At 44.9% G+C, this 12,935-nt stretch overlaps 1 protein-coding gene across 1 annotated transcript; it reads left to right on the forward strand.

Annotated features, from left to right (window-relative positions):
* The first annotated feature begins 7,278 nt into the window (after positions 1 to 7,278).
* Positions 7,279 to 9,456, forward strand: LOC120319285 (7-alpha-hydroxycholest-4-en-3-one 12-alpha-hydroxylase-like). The gene has a single exon (XM_039367985.1). It carries the CDS (start codon positions 7,668 to 7,670, stop codon positions 9,201 to 9,203), a length of 1,536 nt encoding a protein of 511 aa, XP_039223919.1. The 5' UTR covers positions 7,279 to 7,667; the 3' UTR covers positions 9,204 to 9,456.
* Positions 9,457 to 12,935: the final 3,479 nt, after the last annotated feature.

The raw sequence follows: 12,935 nt of genomic DNA on the forward strand, positions 1-12,935 counted from the left end.
GTCCAAGTAAATTATATCCACAGCATTCCTCTGATCCACGAATTTTGTCACTTGGTCAAAGAATGCAATAAGATTTGTCTGGCATGATCTGTTTTTGACAGATGTTGGCTTTTAATAATGACTTTGTTTGCCTCTAGGTGTTTGCTGATTCGTTGTTTGATCATCTTTTCCAGGATCTTCCCACATATTGAGGTCAGACTGATAGGTCTGTAATTTCCTGGGTCCATTTTTTCCCCTTTTTTGAAGATGGGAACTACATCAGCTCTTTTCCAGTCCTCCGATAGCTCCCCAGTGCTCCAGGATCGTTGAAAAAATATAGTTCAATGGTTCTGAGATCACATCTGCCAGTTCCTTGAGAACCTTGGGGTGTAATCCATCTGGTCCCGGTGATTTGAACTCGTCTAGGCTGGACAAGTGCTCACTTACCATTTTCTTGCCTATCTTAACTTGCGTTTCTATTCTGTTTTTTATGGCACTATTTTTGGTAGGTTGGTCTGTTTTTTCCCTTTGTGTATTGACAGATGCAAAAAGCGAGTTAAATAGTTCTGTTTTCTCCCTGTTGCTTGTCACCTTCTTGCCACTTTCACCCACTAATGGACCAATCGTTTCCTTTACCTTTTTCTTGTTTTTTACATGTTGAAAGAAGCTTTTTTTTGTTATTTTTGACTTTGGTCGCAAGCCTTAGTTCATTTTGAGCCTTAGCTTTCCTCACTTCATCTTTGCAGGCTCGGGCTATTTGTTGATATTCTGATTTAGTTATGTACCCCTCTTTCCACTTTCTATACTTGTCCTCCTGATTTATTTTTTATATCTACAGAAATATTTACGAACATACGGAAAAAGTTTTTGATTCAGCAAAATACATTGATTAAAAAAGATACTGGGCAAAAAAAAAAAGACTAAAGTGGAAACTAAGAAAATAATGATGGGACTTACCAGAATACTTAAAAAAGAAACATTTGTTTGAATATGGTTAAAGAAATAGAAAAGTTTTAGAATATATATGTCATCTAAGAGGGATGAATTCTCTAAATATAATTAGTATGTTTTTCCCTTTTTTGTTCTCTTTCTTGATATGAGTAATATAAAAAAGTTGAAATGACTTAGATAAAGTAAATTTTAGATATTTAAATGTGATTGAATTTAAGAAAATTATAATGGATAAAAATGTTTTGAATAAGAGTTAAAGGACTAGATGACTAGATATATTAAATGGAATGTTTAAAGATTAAACGTATTTTTAATTATGGTTAAAAAGAATAAGAAATTTAGGAAATAAATACATATTAACTTAGGAGGGATATATATTTTAAGTAGCATGTTATTTTTTATGCTTCTTTACTCTTGCTTTTCTTTCTTTTTTTACTGTTTTATTTGGAGCTTTCAGAATTCTCAAGCTGCCCAGCATTTTCAAGGTGCAAGTGCTTAAGTCCTTTTTAACATGTTGCAAATATTCAATTTCAGAGGTGAGACCTTTCATTTTTTTCTTCTCTTACCAGAATCCAGCCTCTCTTTTGTCCTCATCTGTAAAGGCAGTATAAATGCCTTTTCAAACTCTGTCTGCAAGCTATCTCCCCCCCACCCCACCCCGCATCTACTTCTCCATTTCTTATCTTCTATTCCTCATGCCTTTGTGTGATCACCAAAGCCTTTCTTTCTTATTTTTCCTTCTTTCCTTCCTCCCTTCCTCCTTTCTTCCTATATATTTCCTCTCTCTCTCTTTTCTTTCTTTCTTTCTCTTTCTTTTTTCTTTTTCTTTTTCTTTCTCTACTTTAATTCTTTTCTCACTTTCTCTTCTCTTCTTTCTTTCCTTCCTTCTCTTACTCACCTTTCCTTCTCTTCTTCTGACTTTTCCTTCTCGTCTTCATTCCTTCCTTCGCTCTTTCCTTCCTTCCTTCCTTCCTTCCTTCCTTCCTTCCTTCCTTCCTTCCTTCCTTCCTTCAAGGTCATTCTTGTTGACCTGGAGCCCATATACCTACCTCTGACAGGTACATGACTGCTAACTGACCCAAGTTATATATTCCATGAAAATAAAATCTGTATCTGTGTTGGCTTCCTGGGGAGTTTTGCTTTTGAAATCCATTGCTCAACGAGCTGAGGCTTATTTAAGGTAAACAAAGCCAAGTGAGTCTGTGCAGTTGCTTATGTAAATGATCTTTTTGAAGATAGCGCTTAGTCATATTTGAGATGATAAGAACTGCTTCAGAAGATCTGAACGGACTTTGCTTATGGGCATTTTCAAAACAGGGAGTCCTCGACTTACAACAATTCATTTAGTGACCATTTAAAGTTTCACTGAAAAAAGTGACTTATGACCATTTTTCACACTTATGACTATTCGGGCATTCCCCATGGTCACGTGATCAAAATTCAGACCCTTGGCAATTGGCTCCTTTTTATGACCTTAGCATGTTCCAGAGTCACATGATTTTGTGATAAGCAAAGTCAAATGGGGGAAGCCAGATTCACTTAACAACCGTAAGAGTAACTTAAGAACTGCAGTGATTCACTTACTAACTGTGGGAAGAAAGTTTGTAAGATGAGGCAAAACGCACTTCCGGCTCTCCTTGTTTTGGCAATCCCAGCAATTTTTGCTAAAATGTCCCTCTCTCCCACACTGGAGGCAATGCCTGCAAAAAAAAAAAAATCCCTGTTATGTTCGCATTACCGGCATCTTTTTCTTTGCTGGAGGGGTTGGTGTTGTCTTTGACTACTATCCTCGTTTAACATTGCCAAGGCTTGTAGGTCCTCCCTCTTTCTGCACTACGTCTCTTTTCTTTCTCTCTCTCTCTCTTTCTGCTTCCTTTCTTTCTTTTTCTTCTTCGACCAATTTTTCCCTCTGGTCGAACACAAAGTTTGTGATTTTATGCAACTCTGAGATTTCTATTGCCGACCAGTTGGAGGCTATTTTATGAAAGTGCCCATAGATGTCGCTTTCCGATTGATCCACGAAGGCAGTGGCTAAAATTTTTTTGGTCTGTTTGGCAGTTTAAATCTAAATGAGCAAATGCCCCCCTGGCTTCTAGGAGGCAAACCCAGAAGGCATCTGGGATTTCTTTATCCCTCTGCATTATTCGCTGGAATTTGGACCAGTTCAGGGGCTTCCTCCCTGTCTCCTGGAGGGCTTCCATTAGGTTATGCTTAGCCCTTATCTATCCGTCCCAATGATTCGTGTAGTTATACTCCCAGTCTGGGCGGTTCAGTGGCCAGGTGACTCTGACGGTTGTTATTATTGGTCACTTGGCTATTTCCTCAATCTTTTTGAAAAGTTTCATTAATTCATCTTTCATCAGAAAGACATGCAATAGTTGGGTAACATTTCCCCATGACGGGTTGTGGGTCTACTCAGAAGAAGGTGGTATCCCGCTTCCAAATGACTAAATCAGCCAGAGAAAAGGGTGTGTGAGTTAAAACGTAGTCAAGCTGACCTCTCTGCCACCTGACTATGGGCCTGCTCAGCAGGGGCCATGAGTTTTGATTCTGAGTTGTCCAAGGATGTTTGAGCTCAATTTGTGTCTTGTCTAGGTTCTTTGATCTGGAGAGTTCAGCCCAGCAATACCAATAGGGTAGCTGAGCCAGTTCTATTCTGGACCTAAGTGCTTTCACGGTTTTAAATTTGAATTTACCGCCTTCTGGCCAAATCTGTCTCCCACACTCATTTTTAAGCAAATCCCATTTTTTGCACAATTTATCTACCTATCACTTTTCCATTCCTGGCTGAACAGGTAGCCGATTACCGTCCCAGGCCTCAAGCAAGTCTTTTGCAGGGGAGCCTACCTTGACCCTTGAACTAGAGCATCCCATGATACCTGTATTTCCAATGTAGGGATTCACTTCGGCTCTGCCGGGTCCTGACGACTTGAAGCCTCCTAGTGAGACTTCCACCAACCACTGCAGTTTTAGGACCAGAAAGGGGTCCAGGAGGACTCTGGTTCCCTAACAGAATACAGGTTGCTCCTTCAGGGATTCTCCTGCCACAGTTTCAGACCAAAAAGAGGTCTGCGAGGACTCTACAGCTGCCCGCAGAGAGTACAGGCCACTCTTTTACCGGCCTTACCTTCTCTTTTCACCTAACCACAGTTTGGAGACTTCCAATGTCTGGGATGACCTCTGCTTGCTTTTCAGAGGTAAGGGACGCTCTAGACTGGGGCTTAATTTTCTGAAGTCACACTGGCGGGAGGGCCCGGTCTACCAAGACAGAAATTTCTCCGACACTTTTGTTGCCCGCTCAGCTCCTCTCTCTTTCTCAGAAGGTCCCACGTTCCGGTGCCCCTCCTTGCTTTCCTAGATTCTACTGGTCATGGTGCCAGAAGAGCTACCAGGAGGCTGGGGAGGGGCGACTAGAGGGCACACGAAGGGAGTGGGATCCAGCTGTTGTCAGAGGAAGGTGCCCCACACATACATTCACACACTTCTTTTCTTTCTGTAGGACCCTTTTAAATCTAGAAATTTGAATTTGGCAGTACTCACCCTCTTTCCAAGTAGCTGCTTGAGTGCAAGTCTCAACGACTCCCTTTAATACCCCATTGCTGACCAGGCAAAGTCCGTGGAGGCTTCCCCGTGGATAAAGCATCCGCTGATGGCTGGGTAATGGCTCTTCCAGGCTCAGTCCAGTGGCTGGGTGAGCTGAGAGTTCCTTTGTGGTTGCCAGGAAATTGTTGAGAGGAACTCCCCCATTGGTTTTGTTTTTCCTGTATTGGCTAATATATTTTGTTTGCTTAAATTATATCCTTTTATTTATTTCTCATCAAAATCATCCCGGCTCCCCCCAAATTTTGGGGGAGCCCCATATTTAACCCATTTATTTGAATGTGTTGTAAAAGGCTGCCATGTTGAGATAATTCATTTTTTTTCTGCAGAGGATAGCTTCTTAGGTAAATGGTGCAATTCTTGCTCAGCCTTAGGATCACAATCTGTGTAAAATTATCTCCTGCATGGAAGATCAACCCTCTTTCTCCTCCTCCTCTCCCTCCTCGTCCTCCAGAATCAATGGGGCAGTGATTATAGCTTCCTAAGTGCTATTGTAGATAATTTTTATTTGAACACAAAGAAAATAAAAACATTCCCCTTCCCAATAATCCTGAGATAAACAGTCTCACATTCTGTCTTTTCTCTGTCTCTCTCTCTCTGAAAACCATCATCCTTCGGCTCATGGGTTCCCTCTAAATCAGTGGTTCTCAACCTGTGGGTCGCGACCCTTTTGGGGGTCGCACAAGCCTTTCACAGAGGTCGCCTAAGACAATCAGAAAACACATATTTCCGATGGTCTTAGGCAGGGCTTGTCAACCGCCTTCTCTCCCTCCCCCCCTCCACTCCACCTCATTTGTTTGTGGAAAATATGCTGCTTGGTGGCAGTCTGCACGAACTCTACCAAATGTGCCCTGGAGGGGGTGCAATTAGAGCGCAGGCGCAGAGCAAGGCCCTGCCCTCCCCAGAGACTCATTGTGTAGCAATCGGATTGACTTCTTCTCGTGCAGGCAGGTCAGCAAAGGGGAGGCCACACAGCACCCAACTCCTGCGCCTGTCAGCTGGCGACCCCCAAACTTGCGGTTATCAGCCGGGAGGTCTGGCAACGGCTACCAGTCTCCTTTGCCACCCCGCCCATCCTCGACTCCTCCTCGGCCCGTTCATGTCGAGCCCGCCGGGGCTTGACAGGGAGAGAGGGAGGGAAGGAGGAAGGGACTCCTCCTCCTCTCCTAAGCTTCAAAGCACGATCGGCTTCCCAAGGGTGCCACAATCCTCATGAAAGCAGGGGGAGAAGCAAAGGGGGCAAGAAAGCTTGCGGCCGGCTCAAAGTAGCACTTGTCAGCGTTGGTGATGAGAAATTCCCCACAAACCCAGGGAAGGAGTGGAGAAAAGGAGCCCCCTTTGGGAGGAAACCGCCACCTTCTTCTCCTTGGCTGTGCGCTCTTCTGTTCCTTGGAAGGCAGGCGGGCTGGCAAGCCTCTCCTAGCTGGAACTTCCTTTCCTTCCCTCCCTCTTGGTCTCTTCCTCCTTCCCTCCCTCTCCCATTGTCCCTTCCTTCCTTCCTTCCTTTCCTTCACCACCCTTTGTCCCTCCTTCCCTCCCTCTCCCGCTTGTCCCTTCCTTCCTTTCACCTCCCTCTTTGTCCCTCCTTCCCTCCCTCTTGTCCAGGATCCGGGCGAGCCTCTACAGCTGATCCGCACTTCTGCAGCTGTAGCTGCTCTCCTTGGCTCTTGCCCAGCAAACTTGCTCGAGCTTTGCTTGAAAACATAACACTAATTTAACAGAAGTGCGAATCAGCTGTAGCCCAGCACTGATCCTGGAGCTTCTGCTAACTTAGCAAGCAGCACATCTTTCGGCGAAGCTGAGCAAGTGAGCTGGGTGGAGCTCTCCTGTCTCTGCCTCTGCCAAGGCAGGTTTGTCAGCAGCAAAGCCCCCAGCCACGCTGGCAGCCTATCCCCCTCCCCTTGTCCCTTCCTGGGCACGAAGGGGGCGGATGAAGGAAGGGACGAAGAGGGAGGGAAGTAAGGAACAATGAGAGAGGGAAGGAAGGAAGAACAATGTAAGGGAGGGAAGGGAGGAAGGGACAAAGAGGAAAGGAAGGAAGGAAGGAAGGAAGGAAGGAAGGAAGGAAGGAAGGAAGGAAGGGACAAGGGAAGAGAAGGAGGGAAGGAGGAAGAGACTAAGAGGGAGGGGAAGGAAAGGAAGGAAAGAAGGAAAGAAGGGACAATGGGAGAGGGAAGGAAGGAGGAAGAGACTAAGAAGGAGGTGAAGGAAAGGAAGGAAAGAAGGAAGGGACAATGGGAGAGAGGGAGGGAAGGAAGAAGAGACTAAGGGAGGTGAAGGAAAGGAAGAAAAGAAGGAAGGAAGGGACAAGGGGAGGGAAGGAAGGCAGGCACCCACCCCAATCCCATCCCAAAGACCCACAGATTCCCCCCCACAGGCACTCTGCAACCTGAGTGATCAGCTGACCACGCCCCCCTGGCCATTGATCATGTGACCCTGGGACACTGAATGTCATAAGTATGAATCAGTTGTCAAGCATCCAAATGTAAATCACATGACCCTGGGGATACTGCAACAATCATAAGTGTGAAAAATAATCATAATTCGCTTTTTCAGTGCTTTTGTAACTTCTAACAGTCACTAAGCGAATTGTTGTAAGTCGAGGACTATCTATGCTTTCCCATTTTTTCCTTTTTTGGGGGGGTCAAGTTTTTGATACCCGCCCAGCCAGCTGGATGGGGGGTTGGGGGTCACCACAATATGAGGAACTGTATTAAAAGGTCGCGGCATTAGGAAGGTTGAGAACCACTGCTCTAAATATTCATATTTCTCCTGTTTCCATCTCTAAGGAGATTACACCTTGTTCTCAAGATTCCTGTTTGCACACCTTGAGTGTTTAACGCTTGCACTGGGTCAGGAAAACACATTCTCAAATGTAAAATAAACCCAGGCATATGTCCTGCCCAACTCACTTCCTGCTTGCTAATGATTTCTTTGGGATTTTCTGATGGAAACCCAATTCAAGGACTGAGGTTGGTTTCCTCTCTTCCTTTTTTTCTCCATTGCAAGGGTTAACTGCAATTCCTGGCTTGTTTGATCAATTGAAACTCCTCCCTGGCTCACAAAATGCCTATTTTTCTCCTAAGAGCTTATTTGTTAAAAAGGCTGCTTGTGCTGAACTACACACCCTCTTCAAGATGTCCTTCTGGGTGGCAGTCATGGTTGCCTTGGTGGTCGGTCTTTTCGGAGCCCTCTACCTGATGGGCTTCTTCCGCCGAAGACGACCCAATGAACCCCCTTTGGACATAGGACTCATTCCCTGGCTCGGACATGCATTGCACTTCCGAAATGACAATCTGGATTTCCTGCAAAGCATGCAGAAGAAACATGGAGACATCTTCACCACCTTGATTGCAGGACAATACTTCACCTTCTTGATGGACCCATTGTCTTTTGGTGGCATCATCAGGGAACCCCGCAGCAAACTGGACTTTACTTTGTTTGTACTGGAGCTGGTCCTCAGGGTGTTTCGATTCAAGGCCTCCCATGAGACTCGCAAGATTATCGAAGTCTCCAGTGCAAAACATCTGAAGGGAGAGGGCCTGGTGGTGATGACCCAAGCCATGATGGATGCTTTACAGTCTGTCTTACTCCAGTGGGAAGAAACCTCTGAAGAGGATCCAAAGTCCTGGAAAGAAGATGGCTTGTTCCATTTCTGTTACAACACGGTCTTTCGAGCTGGGTATCTGGCTTTGTACGGTACCGAGCCAGTTAAAGGTGAAAACCAGAAAGAAAAGGCGAAACGAAAAGACCAGCATCACACTGAAGAGTTGTACATTGAATTTTGCAAATTTGACAAGCTCTTCCCACGCCTATCATATGCCTTGTTGACCCCATGGGAGTGGGGCCAAATGAAGAACCTCTGGAACTATTTCTGGCAAGTTCTTTCAGTGAAGAACATCTATCAGAAGGACAACATCAGCCAGTGGATCAGTGACCAGGATCAACAGCTGGCTGAAAGTGGGATTTCAGAAGAGATGAGAGACCGGTACATGTTCCTGCTTCTTTGGACTGCTCAAGGTAGCACTAGTCCAGCTTCCTTCTGGCTTCTGGAGTACCTGATGAAGCATCCCAAAGCCATGGAAGAGGTCAAGAAGGAGATCCTGGAGGTGGTGAAGAAATCAGGCCAAGAGGTGACCTCCTGCGAGAAGCCCTTGAATGTCACCATGGAGATGCTAAACCAAATGCCCATCCTGGACAGCACTTTGGAAGAGACACTGAGGTTGGTGACAGCGCCATTGTTGATCAGAGTGGTTTTACAAGACATGGATTTGAAGCTTCACAATGGGAAGTCCTACCTGCTGCGTAAAGGTGATAAAATCGGCCTCTTCCCTTACCTCTCAGTCCACATGGACCCCGAAATACATCCGGATCCCCAGGTCTTCAAATACGACCGTTTCCTTAGCCAAAACGGCAACAAAAAGGAATTTTTTAAGAATGGCGAGAAGGTAAAATATTTTGCCATGCCTTGGGGAGCTGGGACCTCCATGTGTCCTGGCCGCTACTTTGCCACCAACGAAATCAAGCTTTTCACCTTCCTGATGCTGGCTTGTTTTGATCTGGAACTGATCAATCAGCAGGAGGAGATCCCTCCCATCAACAAGACCCGCTACGGGTTTGGGGTGGTACAACCCATGAATGACGTCCAATTTAGGTACCGATGCCGGTGCTAAAGGCCAAGGCTGCGATCCACACATGACAGTCCAAGATAATTATCTCTATATAATTGAATCACTCTCTCTTTCCTCCCTCTCTCTGTCTCTCTGTGTGCATGTGTATGTGTTTGTGTGCTAACCCTTCCTTTCATTTTCACACTTAGCTTGCACACGATAATCTAGGACAGTGGTTCTCAACCTTTTTAATGCCGCGACTCCCAACCGGTCATAAGTCGAGGACTACTCAACCAGTCATAAATCGAGGACTACTCAACTGGTGCAGCACCGTTTGCAGAATGGGACTTTTGGCGGGCTCAGCAGGGCAGAGACAGCCTGGACAATTCCTATTGGCTTTTGAAAGCCAATAGAATTAGACTCTATTCAAGAGAGTCTATTCTATTGGCTTTCAAAAGCCAATAGAATAAAAGGGAGTAGCACAGCTAAGGAAAAGGGGAAAAAATGGCGGACTGCGTTGTTTGGCGACCCCCGTGAAATGGTCATTCGACCCCAAATGGGGTCCCGACCCACAGGTTGAGAACCACTGATCTAGAATAATCAGGGACATGTCACTAGTATATTAATTTATCTGTGTTATGGAATCAGACTCTCTGTGTGTATGATTGTGTGTGTGTGTCTTTGTGTTTGTGTGAGTGTGTGTGTTAACTCCTTCTTTTCCCTTTGCACACAATCTAGGGTAACCAGGGATAGCTCACCAGTGAACTATAACATTATGGAAACACTCTGTGTGTGTGGGTGAGTGCGCGCGTGCGCATGCGTATGTACATCCATGTTTGTGTGTGTGTTAACACTTTTCTTTATTTGTGCACACTTGCAAACGATAATCTAGGATAACCAGAATATGTCACTGGTGAACTAATTCTGTATTTGTAATGGAATCAGACTCTCTCTGTCTCTCTCTCTCTCTCTCTCTCTCTCTCTGTGTGTGTGTGTGTGTGTGTGTGTTAACTCCTTTTCTTTTTCCACACTTAGCTTTCACATGATAATCTAGGACAGTGATGGCAAACCTTTTAGAGACCAAGTGCCCAAAAACTGGCCTCGCCCCCACTTCAACCCTGCCCCACCCCCATTCCGCCCCATCTCCCACCCTGCCTGCCTACAGGGCCACTCACCACCTCCAGGGCCTATCACAGATCACCCAGGCAGCCCAGCAGCACTATGGTGGTCACATCCTGTACCCGTGTCCTGCAACATCAACTGTGCACGATGGGGTATGAGGGCAGAGTCTTGTCTATGCTGCCTGGCTGCCATGTCCTTGGCTGTGCTGCTCCGCGTGGGCCACGCTCAGGGGCGACTCTCCTTCAGGGGGGCTGCTGGAGAGGAGGGGGTTGCGGGGGGAGGAAAGGCTGGGGCAATGGCACGTGTGCCCACAGAGAGGGCTCTAAGTGCCGCCTCTGGCACCCGTGCTACAGGTTCGCCACCACTGGGCTAGAATAACCAAGGATATCTCACCAGTGAACTGTTTATTTCTATGTTATGGAAACAGTCTCTCTCTCTCTCTCTCTCTCTCTCTCTCTCTCTCTCTCTCTCTCTCTCTCTCAATCTCTCTCTCTCTGTCTTTGTGTTAATTCCTTCCTTTCTTTTTGCACACTTAGCTTGCACTAAAAAATAATCCAGAAGCCTTCCTGAAATTAATCCTCCCAAATGGTTTTTCTTTCCTTCCTTTCCTGTTCAAGTTCAGCTTTCCAAACTTGCTATATTTTTTAAGTGCATCCCGAGCCAGCATATTAATGTACACAAACGGAGTTGTGTCTTTTGTTGATCTGAGGTTCCTAGTGAAATGTACTAAGGGGCTTTTGAAGAGACAGAGGAATTCCAGATAAGGGATTCTTCCTTTGTGAGTAGCAAAAATACAACTAGTCCTCAACTCAGGACCACAATTGACCCCAAAATCCCCAAAAATTAGCTATAGAACCTATAGCTAATTTTTTTGTTGCCCAGGCCCAGAATGGACTTCTGGAAGCGGCATGCACACAGAGAACCGGCTGTTCACATATTTGAATCTCACCACTGCCAAAATCTCTGTTGTTAAATGAGACAGATATTAAGTGAATTTTGCCCCATTTTATGACTTTTTTTGCCACAGTTGTTAAGTGAATCACTGCAGTTGATTAGTTAGTAACCTGATTGTTAAGTGAATCTGGCTCCACCATTGGCTTTGCTTGTCTGAAGGTCACAAATGGGGATCACATGGCCCCATGACACTGCGACTGTCATAAATATGAATCAGTTGCCAAGTATCCAAATTTTGATCGCATGGCCACAGGGATGCTGCAACGGTCATATGAGAAATTGGTCATAAGTTACGTTTTTTCAGTGCCATTGTAAACATGAAGGAACACTAAATAGAACTGTTGTAAGTCAAGGACTGCCTGTATCCATCACCTATCTTAATTCCAACTCTTCCTCAACAGAATCCCTGTCTGCTATGAAGAAGGAAATGCTTTGATAATAAACTGAAAATTATACCTACTGTGCCCTTGTTTTTATCAGATGTGGACAGAGGAAACATGAAGAAAAGTGAACTTTGGCTGTGGCAAACATTGACCAAAGTGTCATTTTTGCTGAGCTAGTAAAAACATGGCAATGATAGAGATTGCAAAATTTTATTTTATTTTTCCAATGAAAAGCTAAGAAAAAAGGAAATAAATACCCACCCCTTTACAGTTTGTTTTTAAAAGCCATGCTCAAAGGCAGCCAGAAACCTTTCTAAATCACTGGAGGTTTTTAAGAAGAGATTGGACAGCCATTTGTCCAGAGTGAATAGAGATTCCTGCTTGAGCAGTGGGTTGGACTAGATGACCCCCCAAAGTCCCTTCCAGCTCTGTTATCCCCTCAAATAGGAGATGAGCCCTATTTGAGGGGACAGAATCAAACCATCAATTCTGGTTGTTAAGTGAATCCGGCTTCCCCATTGACTTTGTTTGTCAGAAGGTCACAAAAGGGGGATCACGTGTCCCCAGGGACGTTGTGCCCACCATAAATATGAATCAGTTGTCAAGTGTCCAAATTTTGATCACGTGATCCTGGGGTTGTTCCAATGTCATCAAGTGCGGAAAAATAGTCATAAGCCCCTTTTGTCTGTACTGTTGTAACTTTGAACGGTCACTAAATGAACATCTGTAAGCACTGCTAAAAATGTGACTTACAACCAGGCCTCCCCCTTATGACCATCACAGCATCCCCACAGTCATGTGATCAAAATTGGGTCCTTTCCAACTGGCATGTATTTATGACTGTTGCTGAGTACTGTGGGAAGAATCCAGAGAAAGAAATATTTTGGAAAATATTAAAGAGGCAGAATATATTTCCCCAAAATATTTTAAAGGCAGAAACCAACTGCCCCCCAAGTCTCTCTGCCCCAAACAGAAACCAGGTCGGCAGAAATGCAGATGTGATAATCTTGTCTGAAAGATTGGAGTCAGGAAACTGGGATTAAGAAGAAAGATCCCTAGAATCAAAAATTCCTCACACCAAAAATCCAACAGCCATCAACCACAGCCCCAGGGAAGCAAGATATGACCTCTGGGACATAATAGGATTAACCCACCACCATCAGAATATCAGAAAGGCACACTCAGACTCAGATCAAAGTTCATGCCTCAGGAACAACTACAAACAAAAGCTCAAGAAGGTATAAAACCCACTCCCTACTACTTCATGTGCTCTTTTTTCTTCCAGAGCCATCTTTCTGTCTAGCTCTCTTCTTCAATAAACTGCAATCTTCTTTCT

Source organism: Crotalus tigris, unplaced genomic scaffold (assembly GCF_016545835.1).
Source record: "Crotalus tigris isolate CLP2741 ecotype Arizona unplaced genomic scaffold, ASM1654583v1 scf7180000017601.7605149639:7615979, whole genome shotgun sequence".
Lineage (NCBI taxonomy): Eukaryota > Metazoa > Chordata > Lepidosauria > Squamata > Viperidae > Crotalus > Crotalus tigris.